General features: G+C 37.2%; 1 protein-coding gene across 5 annotated transcripts in view; it reads right to left on the bottom strand.

Annotated features, from left to right (window-relative positions):
* The window catches only part of LOC132119384 (sodium-driven chloride bicarbonate exchanger-like), a 51,489-nt gene that overhangs the window by 3,039 nt on the left and 30,659 nt on the right, over positions 1-17,791 (bottom strand). For 3 of the 5 annotated variants that reach the window (XM_059529272.1, XM_059529276.1, XM_059529274.1), the window contains 22 exons: positions 16,212-16,355; positions 15,985-16,123; positions 15,464-15,624; positions 14,223-14,411; positions 12,951-13,039; positions 12,235-12,392; positions 12,026-12,113; positions 11,776-11,922; positions 11,050-11,150; positions 10,761-10,935; positions 10,539-10,672; positions 9,457-9,702; positions 9,250-9,355; positions 7,462-7,623; positions 7,192-7,305; positions 6,926-7,087; positions 6,586-6,837; positions 6,404-6,472; positions 3,295-3,468; positions 3,088-3,210; positions 2,890-2,954; positions 837-947 (listed from right to left, as the gene is read on the bottom strand). In XM_059529272.1, the coding sequence (XP_059385255.1) occupies positions 837-947; positions 2,890-2,954; positions 3,088-3,210; positions 3,295-3,468; positions 6,404-6,472; positions 6,586-6,837; positions 6,926-7,087; positions 7,192-7,305; positions 7,462-7,623; positions 9,250-9,355; positions 9,457-9,702; positions 10,539-10,672; positions 10,761-10,935; positions 11,050-11,150; positions 11,776-11,922; positions 12,026-12,113; positions 12,235-12,392; positions 12,951-13,039; positions 14,223-14,411; positions 15,464-15,624; positions 15,985-16,123; positions 16,212-16,355 (3,109 nt within the window). Of the gene's footprint in view, positions 1-244; positions 281-836; positions 948-2,889; positions 2,955-3,087; positions 3,211-3,294; positions 3,469-6,403; positions 6,473-6,585; positions 6,838-6,925; positions 7,088-7,191; positions 7,306-7,461; positions 7,624-9,249; positions 9,356-9,456; positions 9,703-10,538; positions 10,673-10,760; positions 10,936-11,049; positions 11,151-11,775; positions 11,923-12,025; positions 12,114-12,234; positions 12,393-12,950; positions 13,040-13,818; positions 14,107-14,222; positions 14,412-15,463; positions 15,625-15,984; positions 16,124-16,211; positions 16,356-17,791 lie in introns of all 5 variants that reach the window. The other 2 variants (XM_059529277.1, XM_059529275.1) reach the window with 2 other exon arrangements.

Raw genomic sequence — 17,791 nt, 5'->3', positions numbered from 1 at the left:
CCTAAAATGCTTTGGAACAAAAAGCTGAATCTCATAATGTGATGCCACTATTTTTTTTTTTTTTTAGTAAAATGCCCTTTGTACACTCTAAAGAGGAAGATGCAACATTTTTTAGAAAAGGAGAAAAGGTTTGAACATGTAGGAAACATAAACCATAGCACCAAAAAAAAAACGGAGGCCAGACACCCACAGAACTAGTGTATATACAGTGATCGTGCACAGACGGGATGGGTTGCACCTTACCTTCGGAAATCAGCATCTGGGACATTAGGAGAGGGAGCTTACGAGTGACAGGGATGAAAAATTCAGTCATTTCAAAGAGAACAGCATGTTTGAGGAGTTCACTAAACAGACTGCTAATTTAATTTCATCACAATGAAGTGCAGATCCTGAAGGATCCTTATTGGATTACAGATGAATTGACTTTATTCAGTTGTCTAGGAATTTCATTTATCCAGTAGGAGTCTTATTTAATTTCACTGGGAATTGATTCCAAATTAGGATAAAGATATTTTAGCAATCCTATATATTCATTTAGCATTTTTAGAGTAAGGCTGTTGGGGATTTCATAAAAGGGCTCAGATATGACTAAACTCAGATCTAAGAATGAAAATGTTGTGGACTGAGTTTTTGTCCCATTTAAGGAGTAAAGCAAGCTGTGAGGTGAAGGTCTTCACTACTGACTTGAGAAACTGAACATGTGTCATTAGCATAAAATACTATGTATTTTTATTATCCTAATGCAATGTTTGCAGGTGTGTGGTGAGATTAAAGTGACATGTTTGAGGATTGTCGTGTGTGCAAAAGAATGTACTGAGGGAATATTAAATCCAAACCTTTTTGAGCTTTGATCTTTGTTGGTGCTGTCAGTGCTGAGGTCTTTCCAGGTATTTCCAAAAGTCGTCTTTGTCATCTCATCTGAAATGTTGACAGTGGAAGGATCGTCCCTTGATGAACACAAACACATTTTATGCCATTTTTAATCTCAGACTATTGTTGTTTTGTCATCTATTTTGAAATTAATCTTTTTTTCAAGAAGAGATGAGGTCATCTAAACATTTTTACAGAAATTAATGAGAGCAAGCCATTCGGCTCGAAAGGAAACAAGTGAAATTAAATGTAAAAAATTTGGGTTGGTACGAAAGAATACGTTAGAAAACTGTATTACAAAAAATGTTATATATATATATATATATATAGTTTTTTAAAATGTGATTTATTGCTCAATTTTCCGAAATCATTATATCATCATCAAACCTTTATTATTATCAGTGTCAAAAATGTTATTGATTTTTAGTATCTTTGTGGAAACTGTGATTTTTTTTCTTTTTAATAATAAGTTAAAAATAACTTTTTATTTGCCTCAGTTTTATCAGCATTTATTTGATCTTTTGTTACATTATAAATGCTTTTATTGCAATTTCCCGAATAAAAGCATTCATTTCTTACTGACCCAAACATTAGAATGGCAGTTTTCGAAATAACAAATAAATTAATAAAAAAATGTATTCAAACGTTTTATTCAATTTTTCATTCAAAAAAAGTAATTATTCAATCAAATATTTTTTTAATCACAGACTTAATATAAATACTCTTACAAAATCAGATTTAAGGGTTAGATTAGATAGAAGTGTTAAAGGGATAGTTCACTTTCAAATAAAATTTTGATAAGTTTTAGCTTACCTTAAGGGCATCCAAGATGTAGGTGTCTTCCTTTCCGCAGTATTTCCCATTTTGATATTTTTAGGTCAAACCGTTCTTGTCTGTGACTCATATAATGGAGGTCTATGTTCACCACCTCAAAGAGCATGCGCAGAGGAGTCCAAATTAAACAATTCCCCATCGTAAGTACACATTGATGACTTAAGACACGAAACGAGTGGTTTGTGTAAGAAAACGAACAGTATTTATATTGTTTTTACAATTTTTGTTGATTGACACCGTGCCATTGGTCCCTCTGGCATTGGAAGTCGCCTCCAGTTTATACGTGGTAAACAAAACACAACGTGCAAAATGCTGCGTCTCAACAGCGGAGAAAACTCAGGATCTTCAGTCAGGCAGGTGTGTGATGTGATACTGTCAATGTCCCCGTCGTCGTCTTGTAGTTGTTCCATTCGTGACAACATATGCTCTCCACTTCTGTTGGCATCTCACAACACTTGCTACTAAAACACCACCAATTTTGAAGAGATCTCTGTCTCTCTGAGGCTTGAAGACGTGCTGCTGCAGCGGATCGCTCCTGAGTACTTGGTCTGTGTATTCTGGTTCAAATAAATATGGTTGTGAAAAAAATTAAAAGTTGTCTGTTGATATATTGAAATCGTCTTCCATTGCAATTTCCTGTACGTCTAAATATGTTTAGATCTTCACAGTGAAAAGTAACATTTTCCGAAATCTCTGTGTAAACCATAGACAGTAAACAATGAGTGACGTACACACGCGAGAGATCACTTCCGGTGCTTTCCGCGCTTGTGCAGACTAAGCCAGAGCACGCGCACACATCACACAATAGGAAGCACGCGCGCCCTTAGATCAGTTGGACATGGTACAAGAGGTAAAAACAATATAAATACTGTTCGTTTTCTTACACAAACCACTCGTTTCGTGTCTTAAGTCATCAATGTGTACTTACGATGGGGAATTGTTTAATTTGGACTCCTCTGCGCATGCTCTTTGAGGTGGTGAACATAGACCTCTATTATATGAGTCACAGACAAGAATGGTTTGACCTAAAAATATAAAAAAGGGAACTACTGCAGAAACAAAGACACCTACATCTTGGATGCCCTTGAGGTAAGCTAAAACATATCAAAATTTAATTTGAAAGTGAACCATCCCTTTAACAACAGCAAGCTACCCATTTTTAACACTGATTTTTTTGCTACTTACTTGCAATGCCCCTCTAAGGGCACTTGTACAATTCCTTCATCCTCCATCAAGACACACTGGTTTTCCTGAAAGTGAGAGAAAGAACACAATGGTGATCTGTCCTTTTAAAACACTGTCAGCAGTGCTTGGTCTTCACCGGCCAATAGCTTCGTCGCAGGCCAGAACCAATAGCAGTGGTTAATGGGTGGGGAGGGGTACCTCTTGCTGTGCATCTTCCATTTTTTTCTTCTTGCTCTCAGGCATGAGGTCGTCAAGCCAGCTGAGATCCCGCTTACAAAAGACAAAATCCAACAGCTTACGGATGAACACAAGGGCTAAGACCTGCAAGAAAACACACAGATATCATAGGATATCTTACATATAAATGTATATATACAGACACACACATATAAACACACATCTTACCATCATAGGAAAGACTATGGCAGCTCTGGAGGTTTTGATGACCCAGAGAAGCACCAAGCAGGTGAGCTGGACGATGGTGAACAGGTGAACTTTTCTCAGCGGGACGTGTCTCAGGTAGATAAAATCAGGCTGGTGTTTTGCTGGCATCCAAAACAGCCTCAGACGATCAAAGAACTGAACAGCAAATGCAAACACAACTAACATTGTCAGATATATAAATCTATATATAGTGCTGCTGGAAAGTTTGTGAACCCTTTAGAATTTTCTATATTTCTGCATAAATATGACCCAAAACATAATTAGATTTTCACACAAATCCTGAAAGTAGACAAAGAGAATCCAATCAAACAGAGGATACAAAAATATATACTTTGCCATTTCATTATGGAGAAAAATGATCTGGTGTTAAATATTTTTGAGTGGCAAAAATATGTGAATCTTTACTTTTAGTATCTGGTTTGACCCCTTTTTGCAGAAATAAATGCAGCTAGACGTTTCTTGTAACTGCTGATCATTCCTGCACAACGGCTTGTAGGAATGTGAGAAAGGCCTGCAGTCCTTTGTAGCGTATCTGACTCGAACCAGACAAATTAAAGAGTCGATCAGGGCTGTGGTTGAAACATGAGCCAAATTCCTCAGGAAAGCAACCGAAGGTCATAAAACATTCTGTGCCACATGTCCCAAGCAAGATAACCAACCAACCAACTCTTTCACAGAACAGCTTTCAACATTAACAGCACTAGAACAATTATTGACAATTTCAATTCGGAGAAGAGATTTTCAAATTTGGGGCAAGTAACTGAGATGCAACGCTGGACATCACATGTAAACCCATGAGAGTTATACACCATTTCCTTAAACACTTCCCCCAACTAGCAGAACCAGACTGAAATTCCTAGGGGGGGGGGGCCTTTTAACCTCTGGTCTCCACAGAAATCTTTGTCAGATAATGACACAGAAACTGTCTTTTCTACATATATATGGACCAAAATGAACTCAAAAAGACTTATAAATAAATATCAGTCCATCGCTTCACTCCATATTCATTTATGTGTAACCCACACAGTTGACTATCGTGTTTAATCACTTATTGTGTATGTCTTTTAATAACTATTGAATAGCTTAAGGATACATATTCATGTTTAGTGTGTAAGTGTTTGAATCTGCTTGCTTGAAACAGTCATGACCATCAGTTATTTGTCAAATGTATCATATTCTTGTTATAGGAATCATGTCCAAAATTATACCCTGCAAGAGCGGGAAAATTCGGACCACGTGCTGGATAAGATAACATATGATTTATGATACCCCCGAGCCAAGACAATATCTGATTGGTCAAGACAACATTTGAGGTGTGGCCAACAGGCCCGTTTAAATACTTAGGACACCATAAAATCTGGCTTTTAGTTTTAGCTTTGCGTTTGCTATCAGTCATGCCAGCTTTTAGTATGCTTTTAGTTTGCTTTTAGCTTTTAGCTTTTAGCTTTGCTTCCTAGCTTTAGCTTTTAGCCAGGCTTTTAGTCATCACTGTTAGCTGTTCTTTGAGCGCGGTTCCAGCGTGCGTCGGCCTGCACGCCTGTTGCTACTTAGCCACGATGGGAAGAACCACCACCTAGTCTCGTCAAACTTTACTTCTTTTGTTTTCCGTTTGAGAGTTTCGTGTTCTGAGCTAAGTTTAGTAACGCCGGTCTCAGATTCTGACCTTGACTGCCCGTTCAACTTCAACCAGCCCACACAACTCTGCATCTTCAACCAACGCCCAACCACGGGCTTCCCAAGACGTCACTTCAGCAACTACTGAACTTCCAGCCAATCAGCGACATCGGGAAAAACCCCTTTCAACGACAACAAAGGGAACACAGGCAATGTACCTTCAGACATTTGTACTGGTGTATCTAATATAATTTTAACCTCATTGAGGAACTCAATGCGAGGGTTAATTAAGTGATTGATGGTTGTTCATGTCTATGCAATTTCAAGTATTGCTGTAAACTTGGGATTCAACATTTCCATTCTCTTAAACTCATCTTTCCCTAACTTTCGATCTTCCTGCAACTTGTGTGAATGTGTGAGTGCATGCGTTTATTTGTTAGATTCGTTTATATGTCTTAGATTTATCTAATAAAGCCTAATAAATCTTATCTAATAAAAAGAGAAGTATCTTGTGTTTTGTGCTTACAAGTTAATGTCTTAAACTGACGATCTTGTTACTGTGCTAATTGATAGTGTTTTCACTATACTTTGGATATTAATATCCAGCGCAGATTTGATGTTAAACGTCTCGTTCAGTGAATCGCAGGGCGTCTCAGTGATCAGCCGTGAAACAGTGATTCTGTTCAAATTCCCTTTAAAATCTTAAATGATTCCCTTTGAGCTAAAATGTCAATTATCATATTCAGATTTTCATAGATCCCTGTTTTTTAAATAAAAACAGGTCACACACTGACACCTGGTCATCTCACTGGTTGAAAACACCTCTGAACAGATGGACTCTAATTTCACCTTCAAATTAACAGCTAATCCTAGAGATTCACATATTTTGCAGCTCACAGATATGTAATATTGGATCATTTTCCTGAGTAAATAAATGACAAAGTATATATTTCGATCTCATTTGTTTGATTCGGTTCTCTTTTTCAACTTTCAAGACTTGCATGAAAATCTGATGATTTTTTGGGGTTATATTTATGCAGAAGTATAGACAATTTTAAAGGGTTCACAAATTTTCAAGCAGCACAGTGTATATATATATATATAACACAAATATTTTTAAACAATTAAAAAATTAGAAATGCTGACTTGAATCAATTGAAGTTGAGGTAATAAAAAATAACTAAAACAAAAATGAACTAAATAAATGCTTAAATGATAAATAATTATTAATCATTTAAATTATTCAACAATGAAATTACATTATAAAACTAAATGGAAACTAATGCAAATTACAAGCATATAAAAAAATTGACAAACCATAAACTAAAATAAAAATACAAACCGTTCATATATAATATAATAATACATAAACAATATTAAGTAACATAAGCCACTCCAACAAATGGCTGAATAAATAACTGTCATGCACAATATATGAATTCAGTAATTGCAGTACCTGTATGCCCCTGAGAGACGATGCTCCCATGTAGAGGAAAACTCCATATAACACAGGCATCGGGATATTCTGAGGACAAAAACATAAAATATTAACCATTAAAAAAGAGATGAAATGTCTCAAAAGTTTAATGCAAGCATCATGTTAGCAGGCTGACTCAATCTGAGCCAATGATCACTGACCTTCAGTATGGAGGTCATAAACACTGAGCTGCCCATCAGGACGAATATCATGAGGCCGGTGAAGCGCTGCTCTCTGATGCCCAAGAACTTGGGCTGTTCTCCAGGTGCAGAGCATTCGGACTCCAGCTTCAGGCTGTTCACGTGGCTGATTGACAGCACCGTCGCGGCTACGAACCATGGCAGGCCCATCAAAGAGCACACGCCCAGCATCACACCCACCACAAACAGGTCCAGATGATACCCACAGCCTTTCTGTGGAGGCACACATACATAACAAAAGACATCAGGTTGAATATCTGTTGGCCAAAAGGAGTATATTGTGAGGGACTTAGCAGCGCACCTTAAGCTTGTGTTCCTTCCTGTTAATAATAACAGCAGTGATTTGTTGATCCATGAAGATGAGGATGGTGCATAGCAGAGCTGGGATGAAGCTCACAATAATGGTCCACCATGGGTTTGGACCTAATGGGCTGATGAACCAGCCACGGTCATCTCTGGTTGGCTGTGAGAGATCATCTGATTAATGACATATTCATATGCACAGGATAGATTTGTGCAGAAATGTACAAATGACACAATACTGTAAAAGTTCTCTTAACGACTCACTTTGAACTCATTAGGAACCTGTAGTTTGGGGGAAGGGACCCCCAGAGCATAGTCGATCAGAACCATGGTCATGATGGTGATGAAAACAGCAAAATCACTGATAACTGCCCTCACCTGAATTAGAATAAGCATGAACATAAATCTGTGAGTCCTAAAAATGCAAAAGGCTTAGCAGTGCCTCTTTACTCTGTTAGGCATAATGGGTCTAGATAAATTATTATTCTTATATTATATTGTACTATTCTATACTGAAACACACAAGCTTCTTGCCTTGGTGGGGAAGTAACGGCTAGTTTTGAACTCCTTGAGGAAGGAGGACATGACAACCGTGGAGAAGAAGAGAATGACAGACCAGAAGAGGACGTCAGGGATGTACGGACCGTGGTGGCCACAGGCTTGGCCCACAAACTCTCCCCTGTTCTCCACACAGCCCTGAGATGAAACACCAGACACCATAATCAAATCTGCTTCAAAGAACACATGTAAACACAAACTCTAGAAAAAAGGTAGATAAAATCATATAGTCATGTGTAACTGGAAATATCACAAGGATTTGTTTATGGTGGATTAGATTGTGTTGTGTTGTATATTTGTGTGTGTGCAGGAGTTTAAATATAAAGGGGAACTGAGGTGGCAAGTCACTGAAATGTATTTACCCATATCTGAGCAACAGAAATGAGGGGGACATCTCTGGGAATGTTTGGGATGGCATACTGTTTTTAAAATAAAGTACTATGCAGGGTGTATAATTCTCTTTATGTATGGGTGATCTATTATTTGTAAAAATGTGCAGTATACAAATGAGCTGAGGTTTTATGAACACATAATGGCACAATGTAATGCATAATGTAATGCACTCAATTATTAATGCATTTAACGCACCCAGACCTGTACGTCATTGCATGCATTTGCTAACAAACATTATGCAGGATGACGACTGACTGATGTAGCCTATGAAAATGCAGTTATATACACATAAAAATCAAGAAATGAAGGCAAAAATTTACTTTTATGTTTTTACTTTTATTTTTGCAAGTTTAGCAATATCACACAAACAAGAGCACTGTTTATGAGATAGTGATTTTATACAACAGTTCAATAAACAAGTAAATTTTGGTTTTATTTTGATAGGCCAGTTGGTAGACAGAAAGCAGAGTGGGAGAGAGTGAAGGGGGGTGGGATCTGTCCACGAACTGGGGTTCGAACTCAGGACACCAGAAGTGCAACGGAACATTATGTCATTCTGCTGACGCTATATATCAGCGCCGATAAGTTTGTTACATTTTAGACACAGTATTGTATGTTTTTGCTCAATTTCGGCAATAAAATAGTAAAAAAAAAAAAAAAAAAAAAAACAGCAGAACATTTGTGCTTCTCCAAACAACACATCAGTGTTTTTTACTGAACAAATCCATGTTTTTGAACGAATCAAGTGAGTCAGTGATTCAGTGAATCATTTATAATGACATGTGCCTCATTTCTGAATGAATCAACCATTTGAACTATTTAGCTGAATGAACGACTGAATGACTCCCTCAATCAGACATACTGGTGCCTTTATTTTTTAATATTTAGAGAATCCTTTTATAAATAAAAAATTATATATATAATTTTTTAATTAGATAATGTTATGGCAACGGTGTATATATGTTATACATATTTATTTCTAAAACTACTTTTATCTATTTAATAATTTTCTAATTTCACACAATAATGTCTATATGTTTTTTTTGTGTAAATTTTGTGTAAAAACTGAATTGCTTGAGAGATCTAGTTATTTATCACTGCATAATGCATACTGTTTCTCATACTATTTTTAATGTCAAATCAGTATCCATAGACATATCCAGTAGACATATCTCTTCCTTCTACAATTGTCCCTTTAACACTTGCACTCTCTGTTCAATTTATATTCTAGCTACTTGTTTTGTTTTTATTTATATAAAAAAACTTGACCCTCTAACACTTGCACTTTTTGTTCCAAATAAACTACTTGTCGTCTTTTTATTATAAACATTTTCAACTCGTAAATAAGAATGCACCAATAGTCACACTTACCTTTACATCTAGACCTAACCAGTCAATCTCAGAAGCAGTGATGTTTTTGTCCTGCCAGTAACTCAGTGTGGCATTGCTAGGTTCTTCAGGCATTGTGCACACACACCTGCAAAAAAACAAATAAATACATCACATGATTTCACATTGATAACTTTATCAACACATACAACTGAATTAGAGCTGTGACTTTAAGGAAGATGTACTCACGAGTACTGAGTGAGCTGGTTGAGGTCGTTGTCCATGTTGAAAGGGTACGTCTCTCCCAGATGAATGAGTTTCTCCAGAGCCTCATAGATAAATATGATGCAGATGAGGGAAGCGAAGGCTTCCTCCGTGAATCGTGTGATGTAACACACCAGTGAGCTGGCGTCTGTGGCAACCAGCAGAAGACAGAAAAAGGCTGTCCACAGACCGATGCACACACGCAAGGAGAGGTAGGACAAACCATATTCTCTGAGGAGAAAACACAATAAAAATGAGTCTCTGTCTTATGGTAATATGATAAAAGACACTTTGGGGGTGAGTTAACTAAATTGTGTTGCTTTTCTTGCTAATATAAGCTAATATAAGAATTAAAATCTTAAAAATGTTATTCACTAATCACCTGCAATCTGTGAATATGTATTTCTGTTTATAATTAATTAATGAATTTAAAACTTGATATGTTAATCTAAATTTGAATCTGTGGCCGAGTACTTTGAATAAACTCATGTGAGTTTTTTTTATTTTTTATTCCAGTCACTAATATTGTTTTTATTTCTAAATTATTATCGTGTGCAATCAATCAGTCAATAAACCCAGTTTAACCAGGTACCAGTGTCATTGTAATTTTGAGACATTGTAATAGTTTTAATTTACATTTTAATAAAATATTGATATTTAGAATTTTATTTTAAATTAGTTTATTTTTGTCATTTTTATTCCTTGTAGTTTTTTTTCTTAAATATGTATATATAGTTTTTATTAATTTTTGTTTAGTTTTTGTTATTTTAGTACATCAAGTTAAACTAAATGCAAATAATAAATGTTGCTTTGGCAGCTAAATGAAATGAAATAAGTTTACATTTTTCTATTTATATTTAATTCAAGTAACTGAAGTGTTTTTTATGGATTTATTAAAAAATTTTGAGTGGGTTTGCATCATTACCTGATTTGCATATTTCCTTTAATGAAATACAGTGCTACAACAATGCAGATTGCATGTGAAAATAAACAACGCTATCAGTGCAGAATTCCCTTGAGCTGACTGAAATACTTCAAAATGCTTAGTGCAAATCAAGGAGCCTCACTTGCAGAATTTGAAGAGGATTTTCTCAAAGACCAGGACAGGTCCTGTGCTGCCCAGGATAGTGAGGGGCTGCCCAGCAAACAAAGAATACGCTATACCCGTCATAGAGGCTCCGAACAGAGACTCTATTGCACTCTGAAATGGGAACAACATAACATCAGTCACAGCAAAATCAACCCCTCTGCTTAATATAAACGTTTTGCATATATAAACATGTTCTTACTATGCGTCCTTCAGTAGCTTCTCCTAGCAGACCTCCAAAGGTGATAACAGGAGACATGCAGGCGCAGTACAGGAAAAGGAAGGAGGCGAGACACTGCAGACTGATGGCATCTGTGTAATCTGACAGGTAGTGAGGAGCCTTACGCTTGATGTCCAGAAAAAACCCACCAAAAAACCTGAAGATCCAAACAAAGAACACTTCTGAGATCCAAGTCCATCTCTGCCATGAGGATTTACAGAATTCACAAATGCTAAAATATATGGACAGTATATATTTGCAGATTACTCACTTCCCTGTGCGCTGTAGCTCTGGTCCTCCGTGGCCTCCGTGCTCTTCAGACTCCCCCAGATCAGCCCCTCCATTGGCCAGAGGAGGAACCTTCCTTTTCTCCTGCAAGATGATGACACAAAACCAACATTAATACTGATCTCAGTTTTTATATTATTTTATACATAATTATATGTATATATAATAATTTTTCTACTCTAATGTCGCTTTAACAAAATTGAATTACTGATTTATTTAAACAGAATAATGAAGACAACATGTTAAGTAAAAACTAATGAATAAATTAATATGTAATTTAGTTCATATATTTAGCAAAATGTTCCTCTCTAATGTTCATTTTTCTAGCTGACTCTCGAGCTGACATTGAATGGTTTTCTTGAGGTAAATGTAACATTACGTGACATTGTTTACAAGCTGTTTTATTGGCTTCTTTCTGTTTTCTGAAAGAACTGCTTGAGTGATTACATGAGACATAATATATTTTAGTAAGTTGTACTATTTCTTTCAACATACCTTCTAATTTTCATTCATGTTTATATTGTGCTATTATATTTAGCAGTAAATAGGAAAAGATGATCATTTAGTCAATAAATTCAACCCTGAAAAGCTGATTTGTCCAAAACTGAAAAATCATTTTTGGATGAATATTTTCAGTCTGAAATTTCTGTGCATCACTAAAGTCCAAATCAGTGATAAATGAGTGCATGGAGTTTGAGAACTGGGTCACCTGTGAGGGCACACTTTTGGGCGGCTCTATTCTGATGGTTGGATCCCACTCGCCTGGAGGCAGCACAGTCACCTGGTCCAAAAACTCATCAATTCCTGCCACAAGGTCAGAACGATCCTTTGCTTTATAAGCCACGTCATGGAACACCTGGGGAAGAGACATTCAGGTGAAATTAGCACACATAACAGCCTCCTACCTATAGTATGTCATAAAGTATAGAAATAAACACATTGTTGTCCATAGTACTGACCTCGTCTGTCATTAGCGTGGCAATAGAGCGGCCAATCTCGTGGTACTGAGGCCCTTTCCCCAAGGGCCCAAGCAGAATGAAGAGAAACCTGCACAATGACAAAGGACTTAGTAGTGAACTCTGAGGCACACCGCTCCACAGAATGAATTTGAACGACTGAGACATTAATATGTTTAATGAGTTTTGTGCACAGATATATCTGCTCTTACCTGGTGGTAATGGGCACCTCTGCTAGTCCATTGAGCAGCACAGCGGGGGACAAACGGATGAAGGCCACCACAGGTTTCTCTAGAAACTCCAGCTCACCCACCAAGATGTTGGATGCCTCAGCTCCTGGTGGGATCTTCTTCATGAAGTGGAGGTCTATCTGCAGGCACAACAGAATGGCAGAATGGCCTAATGGTTAGAGAGTTGGACTTGTAACCTGAAGGTAGCAGGTTTGTGTCTCAGTGCTGGCAGGAGTTGTAGGTGGGGGGGAGGGGGGGGTTAATGGACAGTGCTCTCTTTCACCCTCAATACCCATGACTGAAGTGCCCTTGAGCAAGGCACTGAACCCCCAGTTGCTCCCCAGGCACTGGATATAGCTGCCCACTGCTCTGGGGGTGTGTTCACTTCTCACTGCTGTGTGTGTGCACTTGGATGGGTTAAATGCAGAGCACCAATTCTGAGTATGGGTTACCATACTTGGCAAATGTCACAACTTTCACTTTTCACCTTCATATGTTGTGATTCCTGAGTTAGCAAAGTTGATTATTCAGTAGACATTACTCAAATCTTCAGAGTCACATGATCCTTCAGAAAGCATTCTAATATTATGACTTGATGCTCAATAAGCTTACTGCCCCCAAACATTTGAAGAGTAGTGTATGATTGTATATTTAAGTTCCAGAGTAAGATTTACAACTGTCTGGAATGTCATTCTTACTTTGCTGAAGTCAACAGCACTGTTCTCACGACTGCCATCCCCACGTCCTTCTGTTGTGGTGGGCTGAGCCTGAGGAGACACCGTCTGACCTGGAAGCGGTGCAGCAATCATACCAAACAGAGGAATAAATAACAGACCGTCATATAACAGATTCAATCCTTTTGAAGACATACAGTGATGTTACAGTCATGGAGATGAAAACCTAGGCACACTTATTTGGTTAAAAAAAGGAGGTCATGTTCAACATGTTCATGTTTAAAAACTGAATCTAAAATTATTGAAGAAACAATTAGATCAGGTTGCAAATTTAAAAGTCTACTACAAATCCCAGTACTATTTCCTATGTGGTTAAACGCAATGCTACGTTGCTAGATGCTACGCTAACACTAAATTTATTGTTGGTTAGAGCATTGATATGGAATACCTAAAATTGATCTGAATAAACTGTTCCTAATAACAATGATAACATTAGCAAGTCCTCCATTTTGGAAAAGCCAAGACAAATGCAACAAAACTGACATGGTATCATCCGACTATTGTATCTAGATATTCCATATCTATGCGTTAAGTTGCAGTCACAGTCAGTGGTGTTCAGCGAATTTTCACGAGCAAAATCCAGTCAATTTAATATGAATCCACATGCTCAGGAATTTTTTGTGAGGGCAAAAATAAATTCTCACACCGATTGTTTGGTTGATCACACAAATTTGTTGCACTGATCGATCAAAGCTGCTTGGTTCGACAGCGACTTCTTTGTAAGCTGTGCTTCACACATTGCTATACTATTGAGAATGGACCTTTTTTGCTCTTAAAATTTCAGTAATGTGACTGCCCCACATAAGTACAGGCGAATCTATGATCATTTTGCCTGATGGTGGCTCTTCGTCAGGGTCGAGGGTGGCAATGACGTGGTAGCCGTAATGCAAGTTTAGTCGTTTGCTGAAGGGGATGTGTCTTGTTTTGGGTCGGGTGAGGGGTGTATCTGGGGCAGGAGGGGCAGAAGGGCATGGGTGTGGTTTATGAGGAGCTGACAGACACTTGGGACAGCGAAGGGACCAGGCTGGACATAGGAGCACCTGTCTGTTTCTCACATTGCTGCTGAACCTAGACCAGAGAGAGGAGAGAGGACTGGGGAGCAAATGGGTCTTGATGATAACTAGGATGCACAGACAGACAGACACACGCACACACAATCAAAAAAAATAAATAAAAAACAAGATAGATGCATGGCAAATGTAAAAGAATACATTGCTGGAGTATGTGGAGCAGTACCATTCTTATCCATTGAGTTCGGTTCAGACTGCTTCCTGCCGATATCTGCGAAAGAGCGTACGATTGGGATCCGGTTAGCCAGTTTCTTCTGGTTCTGATGGTGATGCTGTTTAAGGAGAGCATTTCGAACCTTCTTCCTCACCTCCTCTCCTAAAGAACCTGACATCTCGTGTTGGTCCAAAACCATATCTTTAAATTAAAAAATAAGAAAAGCATTAAATAAAGCAAATTATATGTGATATACACTACCAAGAAAACTTTTCAGCAAGGACATATTATATTGATCAAACTTGACAATAAATACATTTGCACAATGTTACAGAAGATTTCTAGCTCAAACAAATGCTGTTCTTATGAGCATTCTATTCAACATATAATGCTAAAAAAATATATCATGATTTTCAAAAAATATGAAAAAATGATTTGGTGATCAATGTTTCTTGATCATCATCAACAATCATCAATTTATTCAAAATAGAAATCTTTTGTAGCAATACAAGTCTTCACTAACATGTTTTATTAATTTAACATATCCTTGCTGAATAAAAGTATTAATTTCTTTTTTTTTTTAAGTACTGACCCCAAACTTTTGAACAGTATATTGTAACAAATGATTTATATTTTGAATAAATGCTGTTCTTTTTATTTATCAAAGAGTCCTGAAAAAAGTATCATAGATTCCAAAGAAATATTAAGCAGCACAACAGTTTCCAACAATGATAATAAATCAGCATTTTAGAAATGTTTTCTGAAGGATTGTAATAATATTTTACTGTATTACTAGTTTACTGTATTTTTGATCAAATAAATGCAGCCTTGATAAGCATAAGACACTCATTTTGAAAACATCAAAAATCTTACTGGTGTGTCATTGATTGCTACTTTAACTAAAAAAAAAGGGTTGAAAGAGTCATCACAAACTCCTCTTCTGTTATGTTAAAAGTTGTTGGAATGCATTAGCATATTAGTTTAAAAAAACATTCACAGACTGTGAAAATCCAACTTAAAAAGTATATCAACAGCACATGGTGCACATTATTTTCAATGTACTATCATTTGGGATCTAATCTTACATGCTTATTTAGGATGACAGAATGAAAACAGATACAGATGCTGAATGTGCCTACTGTATATTGCTAACTGAAAGGAGAAAATAGCTAATCCAGGTAATTGAAATGCAGATTGCTTTGGATCCTTAAGAAAGGCAGATTTGGACCAGACAATGTTTTCAGACTCTGTACCTGCGATCTCCTCCAGTGAGTTGGCCCTCATGTCCAGCATGACGGTGCCGTTGAGGATACAGCTCCGCAGCTCAAACAGACTGTGAAGGGAAAGAGTTGCCACATATGGCTTACTCCACCTTTCCCCTCCTTCTTCTACATCCTCCTCAAACTTCAGCCATCTACAGACCAATAAGGGACAGGAGAGAGAAGATAAGAAGAAGAGTGGGAGAAAAAAAAGAGAGCTTCAATGAGAATGACTCTTAAATCAGTTTTCTCTATTAGCTGCAGTGCCACAATCTTGTATTGCATTAGTTGTAAACACATTTACATGTATGTGTGTATTTATATTCACATAATTAATATACACAGTACACACACATATTATGTAAACACAAACTTTTATTTTAGATGTGACTAATCGCGATTAATCAATTTGACAGCCCTAATATATATATATATATATATATATATATATATATATATATATATATATATATATATATATATATATATATTGTCCTCTGTGTATGTATTTGTACCTGGCCGTCTCTTTCCATTCTGCATCCTCTCCTTCTTTCAGGCAGATTTCGTCCAGCTCGGTGAAGAGTGCATGAGGAATGTGTTCCTCGTCATCCTCCATTCCCAGCAGGAACTGTACACGCTGAGACGGTGTGTCTGCTACAGAGAAACAGAGACATTTTATTTTTTATCTCTGTACTTTTTCACTCCAAGTTTTTTATTTATCCATGTAGAGTGACAGACTTACTGAATGAAGGAGATTCTCTGCCATCCTCAGTTCCAGAGTCTCTCTCCCGTGACTTCTTACTGTGGCGTTGTCCATGGTGACGATGCCGTCTATGTGACCTCCGACCCAGAGGTACATGCACCCCAATGTAGAGAGTACGGTGGCCTGCCAGGGAAAGATATATTTTTGTAGGCCAATCTAGAGGTTCGCATCACCCTGGTTTATGGAAGTAAAGGTCCCACAATAATGACCAATGTCTTTGAAACAAAAAAGCATGTTGAATTTTTTTCTTGTAGTGAAATGTTGTAAAGACATATGTCATTATTTTTCTTCCATACTGATTCCTTCGACAAAAAGTCAATAGGTTTTTCCATTGGCTACTGCAGAAAATGAGCTCAGTGATGAACAGAAGTTTATAATCCTTACATGTGTTGTTCATCAAGATAATCTTCACAAATGAACACAACTTACTGTATATAAGTTATTTTTTTAACAAGTTGGAAAATTTGAGTTAGAATAGTTCGCAATTATAAAAACAACAGAGCTGTAAAATTGACCAGTCGGAAATCATGAAATTAATCATGATTTTTTTACTTAATAAAAAGTTTTTCTAACAGTGAGAAATAAACTTCTACAGTATTCTACATATATGTAGGTTTGTGTGTGAGTGTGTGTGTGTATATATGAAGAGTTTGGTTCCAAAATGCTATATACGAAAACAAATGAGTTTGCGCCAATATCAGTATTGTGTCTGGTCGGTATTGAAAAGTAATTTTTTTTAATTTTACACAAAATGCGATATTCGCCGAGTTATTAGGTCATGTTTTCTCCTTTCTTTCCAAACCGTGACAAACACCAGTCTCCTTTATTGCAGAATGCAATATATCCCATCAACCAATCACAGCGCACCATTCCATGCACTCTAGGCAGTAATTGTGGCGCTTTGAATAAAACCAACATCCTAGTTTTCCTCATCTACTTTGTACTTTGTGATCAACAGACAAGGGCTGCACGATAAAGCACATGTGACTGTCATGCGCATCTCATCAGTAAAGCCAGTTCTGTGATTAATAGCCGTAGATCAGTGACAAGCTATGCTATATCGCATTCATTAGATGAATCGCATTTATTGATATTGCATAGCTTGTCAGTGTTAGTGCTTTTAATAATGGCATTTATGTTTTTGTTCAGCACATAGTAGTCAACTAAATTAAAGTAACATGGCAAAGATGAATGCACTTTTGGAAGCTGAATGTAAAGGAAATGTCATTTTGGAATTTCTGTGGTCTAATGTGATATTGTTTTATATATATATATGTGTGTGTGTGTGTGTGTGTGTGTGTGTGTGTGTGTGTGTGTGTGTGTGCGCGTGTGCGTGTCTTGTTTTTGTGACATATACAGTACTTTGTGTTTCTGTTCTCTCTCTCTCTCTCTCTCCTCTCTCTCTCTCTCTCCCTCCAGCTCTCTGAGACTCTCTGAACTGTGATGCCTGACAGTGTGTGTCTGTGGAGAGAGAACACATATGTGTGCTTGTGTGATTCCAGCTCTGGGCACTGACACAGAGAAGCGGGAGCCATAAAACAGTCCTTTACCTCACGACT

This window comes from Carassius carassius, chromosome 38 (assembly GCF_963082965.1).
Source record: "Carassius carassius chromosome 38, fCarCar2.1, whole genome shotgun sequence".
In the NCBI taxonomy this organism is placed as follows: domain Eukaryota; kingdom Metazoa; phylum Chordata; class Actinopteri; order Cypriniformes; family Cyprinidae; genus Carassius; species Carassius carassius.
The sequence above is the reverse complement of the archived record's forward strand: the minus strand, read 5'-3'. Positions and strand labels throughout refer to the sequence as shown.